Genomic DNA, 18,991 nt, shown 5'->3' with positions numbered 1-18,991 from the left:
AACACTCTTACTAATATGCGCCACACTCTAACCAAACAAGAATAACAAACACATTTCTGGAGAACATTGGCTCTGTAACACATTATAAACGCAACATAAGAATTACCCCCCCCTCTCTCCGTGTGTCGCATGACGTGGGCGGGGTTGTGGGCGCGTGTATAATATAGCCAAGAGTCATGGATGCATTGGAATTCTGGGTAATTCTTATGTTGCGTTTATAATGTGTTACAGAGCCAATGTTCTCCAGAAATGTGTTTGGTGTGGGTTCACAGAGTGTGGCGCATATTAGTAAGAGTGTTAAAGTTGTTTATATCCCAACCATCAGTGAAAAAGGTATGGCTGTTGACCAAGTATGCATGGGGATATGTTGATTGGTAACACTAAATGGTCCCTAGAGTGTGAATGTGAGTGTGAATGTTGTCTGTCTATCTGTGCTGGCCCTGTGATGACTGGTGACTTGTCCAGGGTGTACGCCGCCTTCCAGCTGTGTGCAGCTGAGATAGGCTCCAGCACCCCCCGTAGAAAATGGATGGATATATATATATATATATACACAGTATATATATATATATATATATATATATATATATATATATATATATATATATATATGTGATATCCATCCATCCATTTTCTACCGCTCATTCCCTTTTGGGGTCGCGGGGGGCGCTGGTGCCTATCTATATGTAATATATCAGTATATATTATATACAATATATATAATATGTAAATATATCACTTGTGGATCAATAAAGATTGTCTAAGTATAATGTATGGATTTTTCTTCGCTGACAGGAGCATAGTAAATGTTAAAAAAATATATTAAAAAAATACTAAACAGGTGTGTTATTGTTTGTGGTATGGCACCAACTTTTGGACGAGTTCGCTCCCTCCAGGTGCTGCCGAACTCTTCTGTTTATACTGAGCCTACAACCGGAAGAAGAAATGCCACTCCGTCTTCTCGCCGTCCATAGCGTTTTTACTCGTATGGATTATTCATTCGTTACTCCAAACAACGTTTGTGAGTTTTACAATTTAACAAAAACTACGAAAACATTTCTTACTTACTAAACCGTACCATGTGTGATGTCTGTAGGAGTGTTTTCACACAAATTTGCACATGCTATTGTAATGTAATGAAGCCTTAGCTAATATGCTAAAAAGTTTACGAGTGTCTGTGTTAGTATTATTAAACTCCGACGACATTATTTTTGTTTTTTTTTCAGTTTTTGAAATTCACCAAAACGTCACTTTGGAGTTATAGAGTCTGTTTAGCTGATTGGAGAGCTAGCTTCCGCAGCTAGTGGGTCCATGACGATGACTTGTGTTTCGCTTGATCTGCCGTGTTACAGACACCATTTGGAAAAAATTAAGGTATGTAAATAAACATTTACAGAATATTTCTGTGTAAACAACTCATTCCACAACATATATATCTGCAACTTGTAGTCCAGTGCGGCTAATATATGGAATAATGCTATTTTCTTCTAAAATCTTGTGGGTGCTGTTTATATACGTTGTAGTCCGGAAAATATGTTAAATGTTATTGACGGTTTAGTCAAGAAATATATTTAAAGTCAAATTATTTTCGCACAACATAACTATATATAAATGTATTTTTTGTCAGTTATTTATGAGTTCCTTCTTATGCAAGAGGTTTTGGTAAGTAGTTATTTTTCAAATCAGCCAGAACCTATGGTTTATTTCCACTATATTGTCAAAAGTATTTGGCCATCCATCCAAATGATCAGAATCATTTTGGTTTTGGTACTTTTTTGGCACAATACTGGGTTATCTTCAAGGATAGTAAAAAATGTTGTCCCACTCTTCGCTGCGGTGGCATCTTATGCACTCCTTGATTTGATGCAGCTGTCTAATTACCGGACTCACGCAACAGCAGGTGAGACGGGATCGCGCCGTGCTCTACCTGCGCGTGAACGTGAATAGATCGTCTCTGATCCTTAAACCGACTGGCTGAACTAATGTCGAATTATATACAGCTTACCTGGGGTTGCCTAGGTGAATAGGGGTGTGGATGTGCTTTACCATAAAATATAATTTTATCAAGTGGGGTTTGGCTGGTTGCCAAGTCGCCGCGGTTGCGTGCTTGCGCATCAGCTGATGAGACAGCTGTTTGCCGTTACACTAAGACATCCCTAATTTACACTTTAAAGGCCTACTGAAACCCACTACTACCCACCACGCAGTCTGATAGTTTATATATCAATGATGAAATATTAATATTGCAACACATGCCAATACGGCCATTTTAGTTTACTAAATTGCAATTTTAAATTTCCCGGTTGTTTCTTCTTGAAAACGTCGCGTAATGATGACGCGTACGCTTGACGTCACGGGCTGTTAGGAAATATGAGCGCTGCACACACACACAGCTCAAAGTCGTCGGCTTTAACTGCATAATTACACAGTATTTTGGACATCTGTGTTGCTGAATCCTTTGCAATTTGTTCAATTAATATTGGAGAAGTCAAAGTAGAAAGATGGAGTTGGGAAGCTTTAGCCTTTAGCCACACAAACACACGGTGATTCCTTGTTTAAAATTCACGGAGGTGAAACTTTACTATGGATCACAGCGAACATGGATCCTGACCGAATGTCAACCAGCAGGTTTCGGTGAGAAAATTGTGGTAAAAAGTCGCTTCTTAACGGAGATCAGCTGAGCTTGTGCCGCCCATAAAGCTGCCGTCGACTTCCCTGAGACACTGCGCGTCAACACACCCGTGGACACACATCTCCGACTATCAGGTACTATTTAAACTCACTAAAACACTAGCAACACAATAGAAAGATAAGGGATTTCCCAGAACTATCCTAGTAAATGTGTCTAAAAACATCTGAATCCGTCCCAATGCAATCGCTCTGTTTTTTTTAACTTGTTTTTTTTTCTAGTCCGTCGCTATCAATATCCTCAAACACGAATCTTTCATCCTCCTTCAAATGAATGGGGAAATTGTCGTTTTCTCGGTCCGAATAGCACTTTTTGTTGGAGGCTCCCATTAAAAACAATGTGAAGATGTGAGGAGCCGTCAACATGTGACGTCATCATCTGCGACTTCCGGTAGAGGCAGGGCTTTTCTGTTAGCAAGCAAAAGTTGCGAACTTTATCGTCGATGTTCTCTACTAAATCCTTTCAGCAAAAATATGGCAATATCGCGAAATGATCAAGTATGACACATAGAATGGACCTGCTATCCCCGTTTAAATAAGAAAATCTAATTTCAGTAGGCCTTTAAAGCACAAATAAGAAGTATACCAAAACAGCTACGTTGTGGCCTACCTGCGGCTTTATGGACACTATTTTGAAGCTCTTTCTGCTGCGTCCGCGAGTTTTTTCACACAAATGTTTAATGGTAATTTTGACAAGTAGAGCTACGTCCAAGTGGGAACGGGAAAGAGTGGCGAAGCGTACCCAGGTCTTGTCCGTGAGCTCGGTTGTTCCCGTTGATGAAAAGCAGGGAAAATCCGCTGTACACTTTGCTGGATCCTGCAGGGCATTCCGGGACAAAAACCTCCTGACTGTGCCGGGTGAACAGGAAGCCGTCCTTCTCTGGTACATCCTCACATGGACCTGGCGAACCCCGAGGACCTTTTCCACCCCTAGGACCTTGTGTACCCATGACACCTGCCAACAGGTGAACATTTTTACTATGTGGCTCTCTTCTGGTCAGGAGTTCTTTCATGTTCGCCCTTCTTACTAGAACAGATTCCCATATAATTGTTCTTACCTGTTGTTCCTGGTACTCCTCTGTCACCAATGTCGCCTTTCATCCCGGGAAAACCAGGCCAGCCCCTCCGCCCAACCACCCCTCGACTACCTTTAGGGCCTACATTAAGCAAAACACAACGCGGATTTAATTATCAGCTTCGTCATTAATGAGCTTTTCACAAAATTGTTCAAATGATTCACCTGTACTACCAGGTCTCCCTCTGGTTCCTGGGCTCCCTGGTTCTCCTGGAAGTCCCTCATCTCCTGGCAATCCTTGGTCTCCTGGTAAGACCACTACCTCCCGGGACACGTCCTTTCCCTTCACTCCTGCAGGGGCAGGATTCTGCATTCAGATTAGTAGTACTACTAATGGCGTGACTAACATGACTCCGCCCAACTGGACTGACTGACCAACCAGAGAGTACCAATGTACAGTTTTTAAAATAAACATATTGGTACTGTCCTGTAAACCTTTGTGTTTAACCTAAACACAACTGGTCACTAACAAAATGTAGACTATGGGCTGAACTATGCATATACTATTAAATAACTGAACCCCTTGCTGATCCTACCTTGTCTACCAGGAGGTCCTGGAGGTCCATGAGAACCTTTGAGGCCCGGTGGACCATCCTCGCCCTTCATACCTGAAATCAAAGACGGAAGTTCCAGACTGAGCCAGCAGAGAAAAAAAGCAGTAAAGTCGTTATCTTACCGACAGGTCCTGTAACACCAGTTTCTCCCATTAGGCCTTTAAGTCCCGGTACTCCTTGTGGTCCGTCTTCACCCTGAGATAAAGGATCAGAAACATTCTGTTTGTTTCTTCCACAATTGTATTAGTGCTAGTGTTCTCAAATTTGAAAGAAGATTTTTGAAATTACTGACCGGCCTGCCTCGCTGGCCAATATCTCCATGGCAACCAGGTATTCCAGGGTTACCTGTTGCCCCTTTAGTTCCCTTATCTCCTTTAAATCCAGGACCTGGAGGACCAGGAGGACCTTGACAACCCGGCGGACCTCCAACCAAAGTAATAAATCAGAATTACACAGATAAAGATCAGAAAAGACAAATCATACTGAGCCATGAACCATTAAAGCTGTATCACCTGTGGTCCCTCGCTCTCCACTTAGTCCTTTTCCTCCTTTGTCTCCTTCAGTGCAGAGTCCCGGCCTGCCACGAAGACCAGGAGGTCCAGGGGACCCAGGAGGTCCAGGACAACCTGGATTTCCTTCGGGACCAGATGGCCCTGGATGACCACATGTACCAGAGGATCCCTTTTCTCCAGCACAACCTGAAAATATAAATGTTTTTTATTTTCAAGTGAAAAGAAAGCACTTATACAATCAGTGGTTACAACTCACCTGGTGGACCTTTTGTCCCTTCTGCTCCTCTGGCTCCGAATCCAGGTGCTGGGCAAAATAAGAAACCTTGGATCAGGTGAGACAGAGACAAAACCACCAATAATTACCAGGACTTATTTGTGTTTTTTCACCTCCCATGGCTCCTTTTTCACCAGGAGGTCCTGGTATTCCATCCTGCCCCTGGCTACCTCTGAACCCAGGTAAACCAGGATCTCCAGGAGCCCCCTTGTTACCTGATGTGGAGACACATTGTCGAGATGTCTTTGTGTTTTTGACAAATGGTAATTTCCTGCTCAAACCAAGGCACCTGTAAGACCGCTAGGTCCTGGAGGTCCGCTGACCCCTGGAGGCCCATCACAACCTTTGTTACCAGAAGAGCCCGGTGGACCTGAGAGATACAGAGAAGACTTTGAGAAGATTTTCATCAGGTGCAAATGGAACAGTAGAAAAACGCCCACACTCGATTTTGTGTTTTTATCTCACAAACTTATCAACTCTTTCAGGATAAATGAATACAATTTTAGACCTCTGCATCCAGGAGGTCCAGTGTTTCCTTTAGGGCCACAGGGACCACAATGTCCTGGAGGACCGTCGTCTCCTCTATTTCCTGGGGCCCCCTGTGTACCTGGAGGACCTGGACAACCTGGCTGTCCCTGGAAGAAGACAGAAGAGGTTTGATGACGGAGATTATTTTCTATTGGTTTGGGGGGACATGTTCCTAGGGCAGAGACCATCACGGTGTTGATGACACCAAAAAAATGACATACTTCCACCAAAGGTGTAATCACATACAAGCATTACAGCAATCAAAGACATGAACATACTAGCATAAATTGTAATGACAGGATATTTATCTACAAAATCACTAAGTTGTCTTAGCCATAGTTCACCCATCCCACCCTCCTGATCAGACCACATTCCATTAGTTTCTAGGACTCCCTTTCTCCTGATTCAAGTCTTAGCTTTACAGCCATAGTCACGTTGTCCAACTCGGAACACTTCATTCCCATTACAACACTTCCATGTCACAACTGGTAGTCCACAGGGCTCTGTTATTGGTCGTTTCTTTTTTATCACTTATATCTTCCTACTCAATAAGGTTTTTTATTTTCATCTTCATGCTTTTTATTAACTAATATTATGCGACTTTGAAGTGACTTGTGGCTCTGGACTCAATTCCTGTCAACAAAAGTACAGGTGAACAATGCTTCCTATCATACCTTCTCTCCAGACTGTCCTTTAGGTCCAGGTCCAGGTAAACTGGGTTCCCCTTTTGCACCCTTTAGTCCCTCCAGTCCAACATTTCCATCAAAACCGGGATTTCCACAAGGCCCTAAGGATCCCTTTTCCCCTTTCCAACCTGTACCCAAGATCCAGGTGTTATCCAGACAGTGTAAACATCCATCATTTTTGGGTTAAACAAAATTAAGTCAAATCATTCACCTGGCTTTCCGAGATCACCACGATTGCCGGGAAGACCACAGGAACCAGGAGGGCCTATCTCTCCATCTCTACCAGGTTCTCCAGAAAGTCCTAGGAGTAAAACGTATTTGACAGTTCATTCAGATAGCACTTCAGGGGTTGTATTCACCTGACGTCACGTCTGGCTGGTTAACTATACGAGCCGGCGAGCGTATGTTGAAAAACCACCAATACTTGTAACGGTGCGCAAAACAAAAACAAAACAACAAACATGGCTGTAGACGCAAAGTTAACTCATGAAATGCAACCTTAAAATAAATTCTGCAGCACCAATTTAGTTCAACAGGTTAGGAAATGCGCCCAATGGATAATCCTTGAGATCACTCAACAAATTTAATTTTGTCAATGTATAGGGAGGGGTATATTCAATTGCATAGTTTTCTATCTCTTTCGTATCTGCTTTTAGTGGTAAAATCTCGGCCCCTTGCAGACTCAGACACTTCACACTTGGTTTGCTGCTCGGTTGCCATGTTGTTTTGGTGGCCCACCACTTTGTTGACTTCCGTTCAAAAGCCACGTGTCCGAATACAACCTATAGCCTGGTATGCGTAATTGCTCAGTTGAAACGGTCTCTAGCTGTGATCATGCTGGAAGAATGATGCAAACAACAACAAAAACACCTTGAGGTCCAGCACTTCCAGGTCTACCATTGGTGCCGTCACGACCTGGAGATCCTGGGGTACCCTGATTGCCTATAGCACCACTCAGACCTGGAGTTCCTAAGGATGAACAGTGAAACAAGCAAGAAAAATGGTAAGACGTGTTGACATTGGGACTTCCTGTTCAGGCCACCTCACTTAGACCAGTTGAACACTTGACTTTTACGTATGTTTACTCCACTGATTTTTTACTTTCTCCTATTGCTCAGATCAGCCGCTCGTATTGGATAGATTCTCAGTCGTGAATGTCCCAGCAGATGTTTACAAATGTTCTAAAAATGTGCCAATTAGCCATGACAAGTTAACAGTTGACAATTCAAACAGTAATACTGGACAAAATCTCGTCGACTCCAAAGAACATCGAATGAAGAACAAAGTCATTCAATACCAATCAATAGGACTAGAGAACAATACCAGGCTCTCCAAGGTCTCCAGGGTTTCCATATATCTGCACAGTGATCTGTTCCCCTTTGGGTCCTATCTCCCCTGGGTCTCCCCAAGGCCCTGGTGGCCCCTGGGAGCCTGTGGTACCATCTACACCCACCTGACCTGAGACAAAGAGAAACAATTAATGAGTGATTTATACTCAGGTAGACAAACTAATTTGTGGTGACAACAGGTAACCTTGTGGCCCAGGACTACCAGCCTCTCCTGGCTTCCCTATGTCCCCTGGACTTCCACGGACTCCTGGAAGACCCATGTCTCCCCTGATACCTGAAACACAGACAATTTTTAATGGCAATGCAAAGTGTGCTCTAACATCCTATTTTTTAGTGAAAAAAGATTTCATGACCAGGCAGTCAGGAAAAGGTGGTTTCGTCAGGTCCTCTTGGTCTAAAATGTTTTTTAAATGTATGTATGAACCATACCTGGGATTCCTGGTTCACCAGTGGTCCCACTCTGTCCCTTCAACCCAATGGGTCCTGGTGGACCTGGAGTTCCATCAAATCCCGGAACCCCAAATGGTCCTAGGGGTCCGAGGGCTCCCATGCCAGGCAGCCCAGGATCACCTAGCTGGCCCTTTTCACCTCTGGGTCCTGCGGAACAAGAACAGTCTTACACTGACCAAAAGGTTTGTTTTCTGAACAAAACATTTCTAAGTTTGTACCTGGGAAGCCAATGAGTCCCATCGGACCTTGCCTTCCTACAGATCCAGGTCTTCCTGGAAAACAAGTTCCAACAGGACCAGGTGGTCCTGGAACACCATCCAGACCACTACAACCTGAAATACAGTGGGATGTGGACCTGAGAGTCTGAGGGAAGTATAATAAGATCACATACAGTAGGTGGACTTCTAATGAATGCATTTGTGCTACTGTGGTGAAAGATTGGATATGTGTAGTGCAGTGTAGGCTATATAAACAAGAGCGGGGATGTCCAAACCTTTTCTATTGAGGGGCCCACATATACTTAAACTCTTGCTGATATGCTGCAGCATATACTGTACCTGGCGTTGTCGCAGTCACACAGAAGCTCCCTTTCAACTTGCGGCCAAAGTGAACATTTCAAACAGCATAAAAGTATTTTAATGGTTTAAATTGGTTCTGTAAACTAAACTTTTGATTGATAATGTTCAGTAATATGACTTTTAGTTAAGCTCTTCATGCCCATCTCATCACATCTCAAATCTACCTTTGGGACCTGGAAGTCCATCCAACCCAGCAGATCCTGGAACGCCAAAAGTCCCACTGGGACCTTCAGATCCCGGTTCTCCCAGAGAGCCATCTTCTCCTTGTGGCCCTAATTGGCCGAGCTGACCCGGAAAACCAAAGCCAGCATCCCCCTGTTACATGGAGAAGCAACACAAGTGGTGAAGGTTGTGAAACAGACTTCCTTACATTGAGCTCAAGTCACCTTCAAGCCCGGTCTTCCCGGAGGCCCTGATGGTCCAGAGCGCCCTTTGCTTCCGTAACTTGCCAAACCTGGACCTCCTGGAAGGCCCTTGAGTCCTGAGGCCAGGAAAAAATCCAGTAGGTCACATGCACCTCAATAATGAATCCATGCTCTTCTAAAACCTCACCCTTCACCCCTGGGAAGCCTGGAGGACCCTGGACAGTAAATCCTTCCTCTCCCTTTTCTCCCTTTGGACCTACCAGTCCAAGATTCCCAGGGGGTCCCATCACACCTGAGATAACCAGAAAGAGAAAATAAGTCACATACAAATGTGAGGTTGGAACGGGGAATAGTTTTCATCCATTTCAAACACCCACTGAGGGTACCAAATAAAGCTTGCCATGATTTTTCTTATGATTCAGTCTCACCTTCCTGTCCAGGATTCCCAGATGAACCCTTTATCCCCTTCTGACCAGGATCTCCCTGAATGGTTATGATTTCACCAGGAGAACCTTTTTCTCCTAAATCACAGATACAGTAGTGTTGGGACTTATTGAATGGATCCAACATATTTGTCAGGGGTCTAATGTCCTGTCACTACCCTGGCCAGTCCTACCTGGTACACCAGGATCTCCTCGCTGGCCTAAAACTCCAACATCGCCTGGGGGTCCTGGAAGTCCTGGAACCCCGATGCCTGGAAGCCCCGACGGCCCCATTTGTCCTATCGGGCCGCTTGGACCAGTCTCTCCAACAGGACCTCTGTCACCTTTTGGTCCTTGGGGTCCCTGCAAACAAACAATTCTACTGAACATGGGCCTATTAGTTAATTGGATGCACCATCAATTAAGGGCGCTTGTGCAAGGCACCATATAACGTCCCACCACAAACTGAGCTCGGACATCTCCCCTTGCCTGTTTATGTGTGGGCGAAGTTCGGTTTTCTTACAGTCAAACACTTACAAGGTTTCCCTTCAGTCCTGGTGTCCCGTTGGGTCCTGGTATTCCAGAAAGTCCTTCTGCGCCCTCACGGCCTGGAGGTCCAGTGATTCCTTGGTCCCCTACATCACCCTTCTGTCCGATCCTCCTCACAATGCCAGGTACACCAGTTAAACCAGGAGCTCCTGGCTGTCCTGGGATGCCAAAGAGGCCCTGCAGAGCAAAATTGAGAGACAGTTGAGGGGGAGTGGAGGAACCACATTTCCTGTGATACAGTTTTTCTGATGAGAATAAACTTCAAGGGCTCATGGATCTAGCTGAATCAATGTGACGTTAGGCACCATTATCAAGTTATTCTGATTTCAGTGTGAGTGGTTACCAGTTTCCGGAGTGTTGACCTGAGCTCACCTGTGGACCAGGTACTCCGGCAATACCTTTCACCCCATTGTGACCTTTGGGTCCAAGAGTTCCAGGTGCACCTGAAAAAGAGAATATGCCATGTTCAATGTTTCAGTTTCTTGTATGTTGAGAAGCTTTATGCATGCAAATAATATAGCATTACTGTGCAAAGGTATTATCCTTGTTTACCTCTCTGCCCATCTGCACCCGGTTTCCCTGGTTCGCCTGGAGGTCCAGGGGGTCCCACGACAGCCGGACAGACCAAGCACACCTCCCCCTTCTCGCCTATAAATCAGTCAATGAATCCAACCTGTCAATATCACAAGATAACAACTTATAAAGTATATGTTTGTATCCCACCTTCCGGGCCTTCCTGTCCTCTGGTCCCCGAAGGTCCCATCAGGCCTTTCAAGCCTTTGGAACCTGGAAGTCCACCATCTCCTTGCAGTAATTCTGAGGAAATACATTTTAGGCCAACATCTTGGAGTTGAAAAATACCTCTTTCATAGAAGGTCGGCAAGCTGCGTTACCACTGGCTTGTCTTTGCACCGCAACGTTCACTGGTGTAGTTTGGAATCATCACCTGGTATTCCTGGTTCTCCTGGTTCTCCCTCAGACCCGGTAGCTCCTGGGGCCCCAGGTTGTCCTGGACGGCCAATAACGAACGGCCCTGGCTCCCCTGGTTCTCCTTTTGGGCCTGTAAAGCCAGGTGGTCCCTTAGGGCCCGGTTGACCAGGTGGACCCTCCCCTTAAAAGAAATTATTAATTAGACAAGACAGAAGAAAAGTCCTTATGACGACTGCCAAGTCACCATCCTCTGGTTTATTTTTGGGAAAAAAGGTATGATACCTGGCTCGCCCTGCAGTCCAGGGAACCCGATAAGTCCTGAGAGAGTCAGAGAAGACGACCGATGTGATCAGATATACCTCACCTGAGATCCTTGTACAAACATACTGATGACAATCCGAGGTACCTGGTTCGCCGGGGTCTCCTCCTGGTCCGGGTGGTCCGGGAATACCACGCTGACCCTTCAGGAATCTGTGCCTCAACAAAATCTGATGGAGAAAAACATGGATCAGTCTTTTGGGGCCCAATTCCAACATGGCTGCTTAAAGACAAGAACATCCACCGGCTTTACGGTTCACTAGCAAATGTTTTTTCTCACCTCGCCTGGAGGACCCGGAGGACCAAAGTCGCCTTTCTCGCCCTGAACACAAAAAAAAAGCAAAATTTATTCCCGACTTTCTCATTCTCTTCACAAAAAATGCTGAATCAACACAAAACGACTAATACCAGTTCCTGTTCTCACCTGTGCTCCATCGATGCCTGGGGGGCCCAGGTACCCTGGATCTCCTGGTTCTCCCTGCAGACGTGACAAAATAGCTGTTTGGTTATGGAATCAGTGAGGCCAACATTGACACGTTCCTCACCGGTTGCCCAAGTTCTCCGAGGAGCCCGTCCTTTCCTTGTTTTCCCTGAAAAGTGCAACGTTAGAACCTCATTTAGACGTGACACAAAATCAACAAGACGGTCCTTCTGCCACTTAGAGAACAGAAGAGAAGAATGTGCATCCGATACAATATCGCTCAACTTTAAGATACCGTAAGACAATACGCTGCCGGTCAAACGTGACATTACGATATCGCTCAACCATACGATACATGGTGACAGTAGAGTATCTTTGACAGTATCAGTCAACATTACAAAAATGTGTACGATATTGCTCAATGTTGCGATACCCTGTGACCGTACGATAGCGCTATACGCTCATTGTTACCACAATATCGCGCATTGTTACAATGTGTGCCAGTGTAATATCGCTCATCAATACAATGTGTTACAGTATGATATCGCACATAGTTACAATGTGTGACAGTATATTATCGCTCATATCGCTGGTCATTACAATGTGTGACAGTATGATATCACTGGTATGGCTCATTGTTACAATGTGCGACAGTGTGATATATATTATTATATATTTTTTGTGGTCCCTTATATTTACAAAAGTATCAAAAAGTATCGAAATACATTTTGGTATCGTTACAATGTTTGGAAGTATGATATCACTCACATTGCTCACGAATACAACGTGTGACAGTGTATCACTTATATCGCTAATCGTTACAATGTGTGACAGTATGATATTGCATTAAGATACAAAGTGTGACAGTATGATATCACTCACTGTTACAATGTGTGACAGTATGATATCACTCATATCGCTTATCGTTACAATGTGTATGATATCACTGATATTGCGCATCATTACAATGTGTGACAGTATGATATCACTCATTGTTACAATGTGTGACAGTATGATATCACTCATATCACACACTGTTACAATGAATTACAGTACGATGTCACTCATATCACACATCGTTATAATGAATTGCAGTGTGATGTCACTCATATCACACATCGTTATAATGAATTACAGTATGATGTCACTCATATCGTTCATTGTTACAATGTGTCCATTATGATATCACTCATATTGTTCATCATTACAATGTGTGACAGTATGATATCACTCATATTGCTCATCGTTACCATGTGTGACAGTATGATATCATTCATCGCTAATCATTACAATGTGTGACAGTATTATATCACTCATATCGCTCATCAATACAATCTGTTAGAGTATAATATCGCATATTGTTACAATATGTGACAGTGTGATATTACTCATATCGCTCATTGTTACGTTTGACAGAATGTTATCATCCATATCGCTCATCAATACACTGTGTTACAGTATGATATCGCATATAGTTACAATCTGTGACAGTATATTACTCATATCGCTCATCGTTACATGCGACAGAATGTTATCATTCATATCACTCATCGTTACAATGCCTTACAGCATGATGTCACTCATGTTACAATGTGTGATGGTATGATATCACTCATATCGCTCATCAATACAATCTGTTAGAGTATGATATCGCATATAGTTACGATCTGTGACAGTATATTACTCATATCGCTCATCTTTACGTGTGACAGAATGTTATCATTCATATCGCTCATTGTTACAATGTGTGACAGTATGATATCACTCATATCGCACATCGTTACAATGTGTGACTGTATGATATTACTCATACCGCACATTGTTACAATAAATTACAGTATGATGTCACTCAGTTACAATGTATGACAGTACGATATCATTCATATCCCTCATCGTTACAAAGTGTGACATTATATCACTCATATCGCTCCTTGTTACAATGTGTCACACTATGATACACTCATATCCCTCATCGTTACAATATGTGACAGTACGATATCACTCACCGTTACAATGTGGGACAGTATGATATCACTCATATCTCTCTTTGTTACAATGTATTACAGTATAATATCACACATACCGCGCATAATGTGTGACAGCATGATACCACTCATTTTGCTCATCATTACAATGTGTAAGAGTATGATATTATTCATATCACTCATCGTTACAATTACAGTATATCACTCATAGTTACAATGTGCGACAGTATGATATCTCTCAAAGATACAATGTGTATATCACTCATATCGCTCATCGTTACAATGTGTTACAGTATGAGACCACTCATGTCACTCATTGTTACAATGTGTAACAGTACAATATCATTCAAATCACTCATCAACTAAATACAGCGTATCACTAATAGTTACATGTGACAGAATGATATCACTCATATTATTGTTACAATGTGTGACAGTATGATATTACTCATATCGCTCACCGTTACAATGTGTTACAGTATGATACCACTCATATCGCTCATTGTTACAATGTGTTACAGTATGGTATCACTCATATCACTCATCGTTACAATGTGTGACAGTACAATATAATTCAAATCGCTCATCAATTAATTACAGCGTATCACTCATAGTTACGTGTGACAGAATGATATCACTCATATCGCTCATTGTTACAATGTGTGACAGTGTGATGTCTCTCAAAGCTACAATGTATGACACTATGATATCACTCATATTGCTCATCGTTACAATGTGTTACAGTATGATAACACTCATATCGCTCACCGTTACAATGTGTTACAGTATGATATCACTCATATCACTCATCGTTACAATGTGTTACAGTATGATATCACTCATATCACTCATCGTTACAATGTGTGACAGTGCAATATCATTCAAATCACTCCAATTAATTACAGCGTATCACTCATAGTTACGTGTGACAGAATGATATCACTCATATCGCTCATTGTTATAATGTGTGACAGTATGAAGTCACTCGTCGTTACAATGTGTGACAACACGATACGTCTCAAAGATTCATCCTTACCAGTGTACCAGGGTCACCTCGCTCGCCCTTGTCTCCTTTAAGGCCCGTTTTCCCCGGTGGACCCTTGAGTGTAAAATGGACACCTCCCATTTAGAGGGAGGTATAAATAATGGTTGATGTGGGTCAAAAAGGCCAAAAACCTACCGTAGGTCCAGGACAACCTTTCTCCCCAACATAACCCGGCTCGCCCTGAAACCACAAAAGCAATGAGATGGGACCTGGTGGATGAAGAAGTGGACCCATGGAGGAAGACCAACCTTCAGTTCTTTGGGTCCTTCAGCATACAATTTGATTCCTTTTTGGCCGGGAACTCCTGGTGGTCCGCGACCCCCCTAAAAGTCAAAGGGATGGCCGATGAAATACTGCAATCCAAGCATGAGTTTGTTGAACCGTGGACCTTCTGAACCCACCTTCTGACCTTGGGGACCTGGGATCACCGGACTGGGACCCTCTTGACCCTGGCGGGGCGACATGATGAGATCACAACAAACCATTCACACCAGTCACAAGGTAGGGGTGTCCCGATACAACTTTGTTACTAACATATATTGTAGTCTTGAGTATAGGCAGATACTGATATGAATCCGATATTTTAGCACGAATCATAGTACATACTTTTTATCATTGTGCAGTGTGTAGTCAGAGAAGGTTTGATCAAGTGAAAATACCCAGAGAATATTGGTAGGTATGAAAAACACAACGTTATTTAAATTAAGGACATGAGTCGCAGTAAGTTCAATGATGCGGACACATTTGTTACTGAATACCTTCTGATACGCTCCTGCCTCAGAGACGTATGCGTAAGTAATATGCAACTATAATTACTTGGCATTTTTATATTCACAAATGTGCTGTTTTACACTGCTATATTGTTCTACAATTATTATATACGTCTAGTTTGTGTGCTTAGCTGTTGTGTAGCTGCTGGCTCTTAGTAGCCTTTAGCCAAGCATGTTTACCTTTTGTCAATGACTTGAGTAAAAGACAATAAATTGTGTGTTTAATGGAGGACATTTAGATGTTCACTGTCTGTCCAGCTTTGCACAAGTAAACATGACTGATTGTATTGCACTTTTTCCATTAAGGGCTGCATATCGAGACAAAGTATGCGGGGGCCATTTTGATATTCTTTTATTTTGTAAAAAAAAAAAAAAAAAAAAGGTTGAAAAACAGATATTACATATATTTAAAGGCCTACTGAAACCCACTACTACCCACCACGCAGTCTGATAGTTTATATATCAATGATGAAATATTAACATTGCAACACATGCCAATACGGCCTTTTTAGTTTACTAAATTGCTATTTTAAATTTTCCGGGAGTTTTTTCTTGAAAACGTCGCGTAATGATGACGTGTACGCTTGACATCACGGGTTTTTAGGAAGTATGAGCGCTGCACACACACACAGCTAAAAGTCGTCTGCTTTAACTGCATAATTACACAGTATTTTGGACATCTGTGTTGCTGAATCCTTTGCAATTTGTTCAATTATTATTGGAGAAGTCAAAGTAGAAAGATGGAGTTGGGAAGCTTTAGCCTTTAGCCACACAAACACACGGTGATTCTTTGTTTAAAATTCACGGAGGTGAAACTTTACTACGGATCACAGCGAACATGGATCCCAACCGAATGTCAACCAGCAGGTTTCGGTGAGAAAATTGTGGTAAAAAGTCGCTTCTTACCGGATATCAGCTGAGTTTGTGCCGTCCATAAAGCTGCCGTCGACTCCCCTGAGACACTGGCGTCAAGAAACCCGTGGAGACACACCTCCGACTATCAGGTACTGTTAAACTCACTAAAACACCAGCAACACGATAAAAAGATAAGGGATTTCCCAGAATTATCCTAGTAAATGTGTCTAAAAACATCGGAATCCGTCCCAGTGCAATCGCTTTTTCTTTTTTTAAACTGTTTTGTTTTTGTTTTTTCTAGTTTGTCGCTATCAATATCCTCAAACATGAATCTTTCATCCTCGTTCAAATTAATGGGGAAATTGTCGTTTTCTCGGTCCGAATAGCTGTTTTTGTTGGAGGCTCCCATTATAAACAATGTGAATATGTGAGGAGCCATCAACATGTGACGTCATCGTCTGCGACTTCCGGTAGAGGCAGGGCTTTTCTCTTAGCACCGAAAGTTGTGAACTTTATCGTGGATGTTCTGTACTAAATCCTTTCAACAAAAATATGGCAATATCGCAAAATGATCAAGTATGACACAGAGAATGGACCTGCTATCCCCATTTAAATAAGAAAATCTCATCCTAGTAGGCCTTTAAAGGCAAAACTTAGTGTGAGCTTTGTGTTATAGGTGACAAAGGGTACTATATTATTAGTTATTACAGGGGTGTCCAAAGTTCGGCCAGGGTACCACTTGTGGCCTGTAGTATCATTTTTGATGGCCCGCAACAACCATCCATTTTCCACCGCTTGTCCCTTTTGGGGTCGCTGGAGCTTATCTCAGCTACATTCGGGCGGAAGGCGGTGTACACCCTGGACAAGTCGCCACCTCATCGCAGGGCCAACACAGATAGACAGACAACATTCACACTCTCATTCACACACTGGGGCCAATTTAGTGTTGCCAATCAACCTATCCCCAGGTGCATGTCTTTGGAAGTGGGAGGAAGCCGGAGTACCCGGAGGAAACCCACGCAGTCACGGGAAGAACATGCAAACTCCACACAGAAAAATCCAGAGCCCGGGATTGAACTCATCACTACCAGAACCTTCGTATTGCGAAGCAGATGCACTAACCGCTCATTCACCGTGCTGCCTGGCCCGCAATATAGTGTTGTAAAAAAACAAGAATAAAATGTAGGAAAAAAAATACCAAAAAGACGTAAAGTAATGAAAAAAGCAGATTTGTTTATACTGTTACTTGTTAATAATACAACTTGTCTCTTATTACACAAGTTTTGAATGATAATGTCTGTTTGTTAGGTCTTGTCTCGATTACTGTAACGTATTATTTTCGGGTCTCCCCATGTCTAGCATTAAACGATTATAGTTGGTACAAAATGCGGCTGCTAGACTTTTGACAAGAACAAGAAAGTTTGATCATATTATGCCTATACTGTATATACCCTTTATATGTATATATATATATATATATATATATATATATATATATATATATATACCTATACTTTTTCACCTGCATTGGCTTCCAGTGCTTAAAGGCCTACTGAAACCCACTACTACCGACCACGCAGTCTGATAGTTTATATATCAATGATGAAATATTATCATTGCAACACATGCCGATACGGCCTTTTTAGTTTACTAAATTGCAATTTTAAATTTCCCGCGAAGTGTCGTGTTGAAAACGTGGCGGTATGATGACGCGTGCGTTTGACGTCTCGGGTTGTAGCGGACATTATTTTCCAGCCCGATCCAAGCTATAAGTAGTCTGCTTTAATCGCATAATTACACAGTATTCTGGACATCTGTGTTGCTGAATCTTTTGCAATTTGTTTAATTAATAATGGAGAAGTCAAAGTAGAAAGATGGAGGTGGGAAGCTTTTAGCCTTTAGCCACACAAACACACGCTGTTTCCTTGTTTAAAATTCCCGGAGGTGAAGCTTTACAATGGATCAGAGCGGGCAAGCGAACATGGATCCCGACTACATGTCAACCGGCAGTTTTCGGTAAGACAATTGTGGTAATAAGTCGGCTCTTACAGGAGATCAGCGGAGCTTCTGTCCTGCTGCAGCTTTGTGACTTTCCTCAGAGACTCTGGCGTCAACACACCCGTGGCCACACCCCTCCGACTTTCAGGTACTATTTAACTCACTAAAACACTAGCAACACAGTAGGCAGATAAGGGATTTCCCAGAATTATCCTAGTAAATGTGTCTAAAAACATCTGAATTGCTCCCACTGCAATCACCTAATTTTTTTTTTATTCTAGTCCTTCACTCTAAATTTCCTCATCCACAAATCTTTCATCCTCGCTCAAATTAATGGGGAAATTGTCGCTTTATCGGTCCGAACAGTTCTAGCTGCTGCTTGCTATGATTGCAAACAATGTGAGGATGTGAGAAGCCCTACAACCCGTGACGTCACGCGCACATCGTCTGCTACTTCCGGTAAAGGCAAGGCTTTTTTATTAGCGACCAAAAGTTGCGAACCTTATTGTGGATGTTCTCTACTAAATCCTTTCAGCAAAAATATGGCAATATGGCGAAATGATCAAGTATGACACATAGAATGGACCTGCTTTCCCCGTTTGAATAAGAAAATCTCATTTCAGTAGGCTTTACTACTTA

The 18,991-nt window shown here is 42.8% G+C and overlaps 1 protein-coding gene across 2 annotated transcripts in view; it reads right to left on the bottom strand.

Moving 5' to 3' along the window:
- col4a3 (collagen, type IV, alpha 3) overlaps positions 1 to 18,991 on the bottom strand; it is a 36,520-nt gene that overhangs the window by 12,982 nt on the left and 4,547 nt on the right. For both annotated transcript variants that reach the window (XR_009802592.1, XM_061877816.1), the window contains exons 6-42: positions 15,131 to 15,178; positions 14,978 to 15,052; positions 14,865 to 14,909; positions 14,721 to 14,783; positions 11,824 to 11,868; positions 11,703 to 11,756; positions 11,559 to 11,600; positions 11,367 to 11,448; positions 11,243 to 11,278; positions 10,977 to 11,141; positions 10,754 to 10,846; positions 10,583 to 10,678; positions 10,403 to 10,473; positions 10,019 to 10,207; positions 9,676 to 9,844; positions 9,488 to 9,580; positions 9,247 to 9,351; positions 9,081 to 9,175; positions 8,859 to 9,009; positions 8,335 to 8,448; positions 8,096 to 8,263; positions 7,851 to 7,940; positions 7,641 to 7,775; positions 7,188 to 7,286; positions 6,529 to 6,618; positions 6,306 to 6,445; positions 5,612 to 5,738; positions 5,393 to 5,473; positions 5,217 to 5,318; positions 5,086 to 5,133; positions 4,830 to 5,015; positions 4,610 to 4,740; positions 4,440 to 4,512; positions 4,300 to 4,371; positions 3,929 to 4,054; positions 3,747 to 3,845; positions 3,431 to 3,643 (exon numbers count right to left, since the gene is read on the bottom strand). Coding sequence is in view for 1 of the 2 variants with exons in the window: in XM_061877816.1 (XP_061733800.1) it covers positions 3,431 to 3,643; positions 3,747 to 3,845; positions 3,929 to 4,054; positions 4,300 to 4,371; positions 4,440 to 4,512; positions 4,610 to 4,740; positions 4,830 to 5,015; positions 5,086 to 5,133; positions 5,217 to 5,318; positions 5,393 to 5,473; positions 5,612 to 5,738; positions 6,306 to 6,445; positions 6,529 to 6,618; positions 7,188 to 7,286; positions 7,641 to 7,775; positions 7,851 to 7,940; positions 8,096 to 8,263; positions 8,335 to 8,448; positions 8,859 to 9,009; positions 9,081 to 9,175; positions 9,247 to 9,351; positions 9,488 to 9,580; positions 9,676 to 9,844; positions 10,019 to 10,207; positions 10,403 to 10,473; positions 10,583 to 10,678; positions 10,754 to 10,846; positions 10,977 to 11,141; positions 11,243 to 11,278; positions 11,367 to 11,448; positions 11,559 to 11,600; positions 11,703 to 11,756; positions 11,824 to 11,868; positions 14,721 to 14,783; positions 14,865 to 14,909; positions 14,978 to 15,052; positions 15,131 to 15,178 (3,811 nt within the window). In the remaining variant the exon portion in view is untranslated. The remainder of the gene's footprint in view (positions 1 to 3,430; positions 3,644 to 3,746; positions 3,846 to 3,928; positions 4,055 to 4,299; positions 4,372 to 4,439; positions 4,513 to 4,609; positions 4,741 to 4,829; positions 5,016 to 5,085; positions 5,134 to 5,216; positions 5,319 to 5,392; positions 5,474 to 5,611; positions 5,739 to 6,305; positions 6,446 to 6,528; positions 6,619 to 7,187; positions 7,287 to 7,640; positions 7,776 to 7,850; positions 7,941 to 8,095; positions 8,264 to 8,334; positions 8,449 to 8,858; positions 9,010 to 9,080; positions 9,176 to 9,246; positions 9,352 to 9,487; positions 9,581 to 9,675; positions 9,845 to 10,018; positions 10,208 to 10,402; positions 10,474 to 10,582; positions 10,679 to 10,753; positions 10,847 to 10,976; positions 11,142 to 11,242; positions 11,279 to 11,366; positions 11,449 to 11,558; positions 11,601 to 11,702; positions 11,757 to 11,823; positions 11,869 to 14,720; positions 14,784 to 14,864; positions 14,910 to 14,977; positions 15,053 to 15,130; positions 15,179 to 18,991) is intronic.

Source organism: Nerophis ophidion, linkage group LG18, assembly GCF_033978795.1.
Source record: "Nerophis ophidion isolate RoL-2023_Sa linkage group LG18, RoL_Noph_v1.0, whole genome shotgun sequence".
Classification (NCBI taxonomy): Eukaryota; Metazoa; Chordata; class Actinopteri; order Syngnathiformes; family Syngnathidae; genus Nerophis; species Nerophis ophidion.
This window is presented reverse-complemented; position numbering and strand designations above follow the sequence as displayed.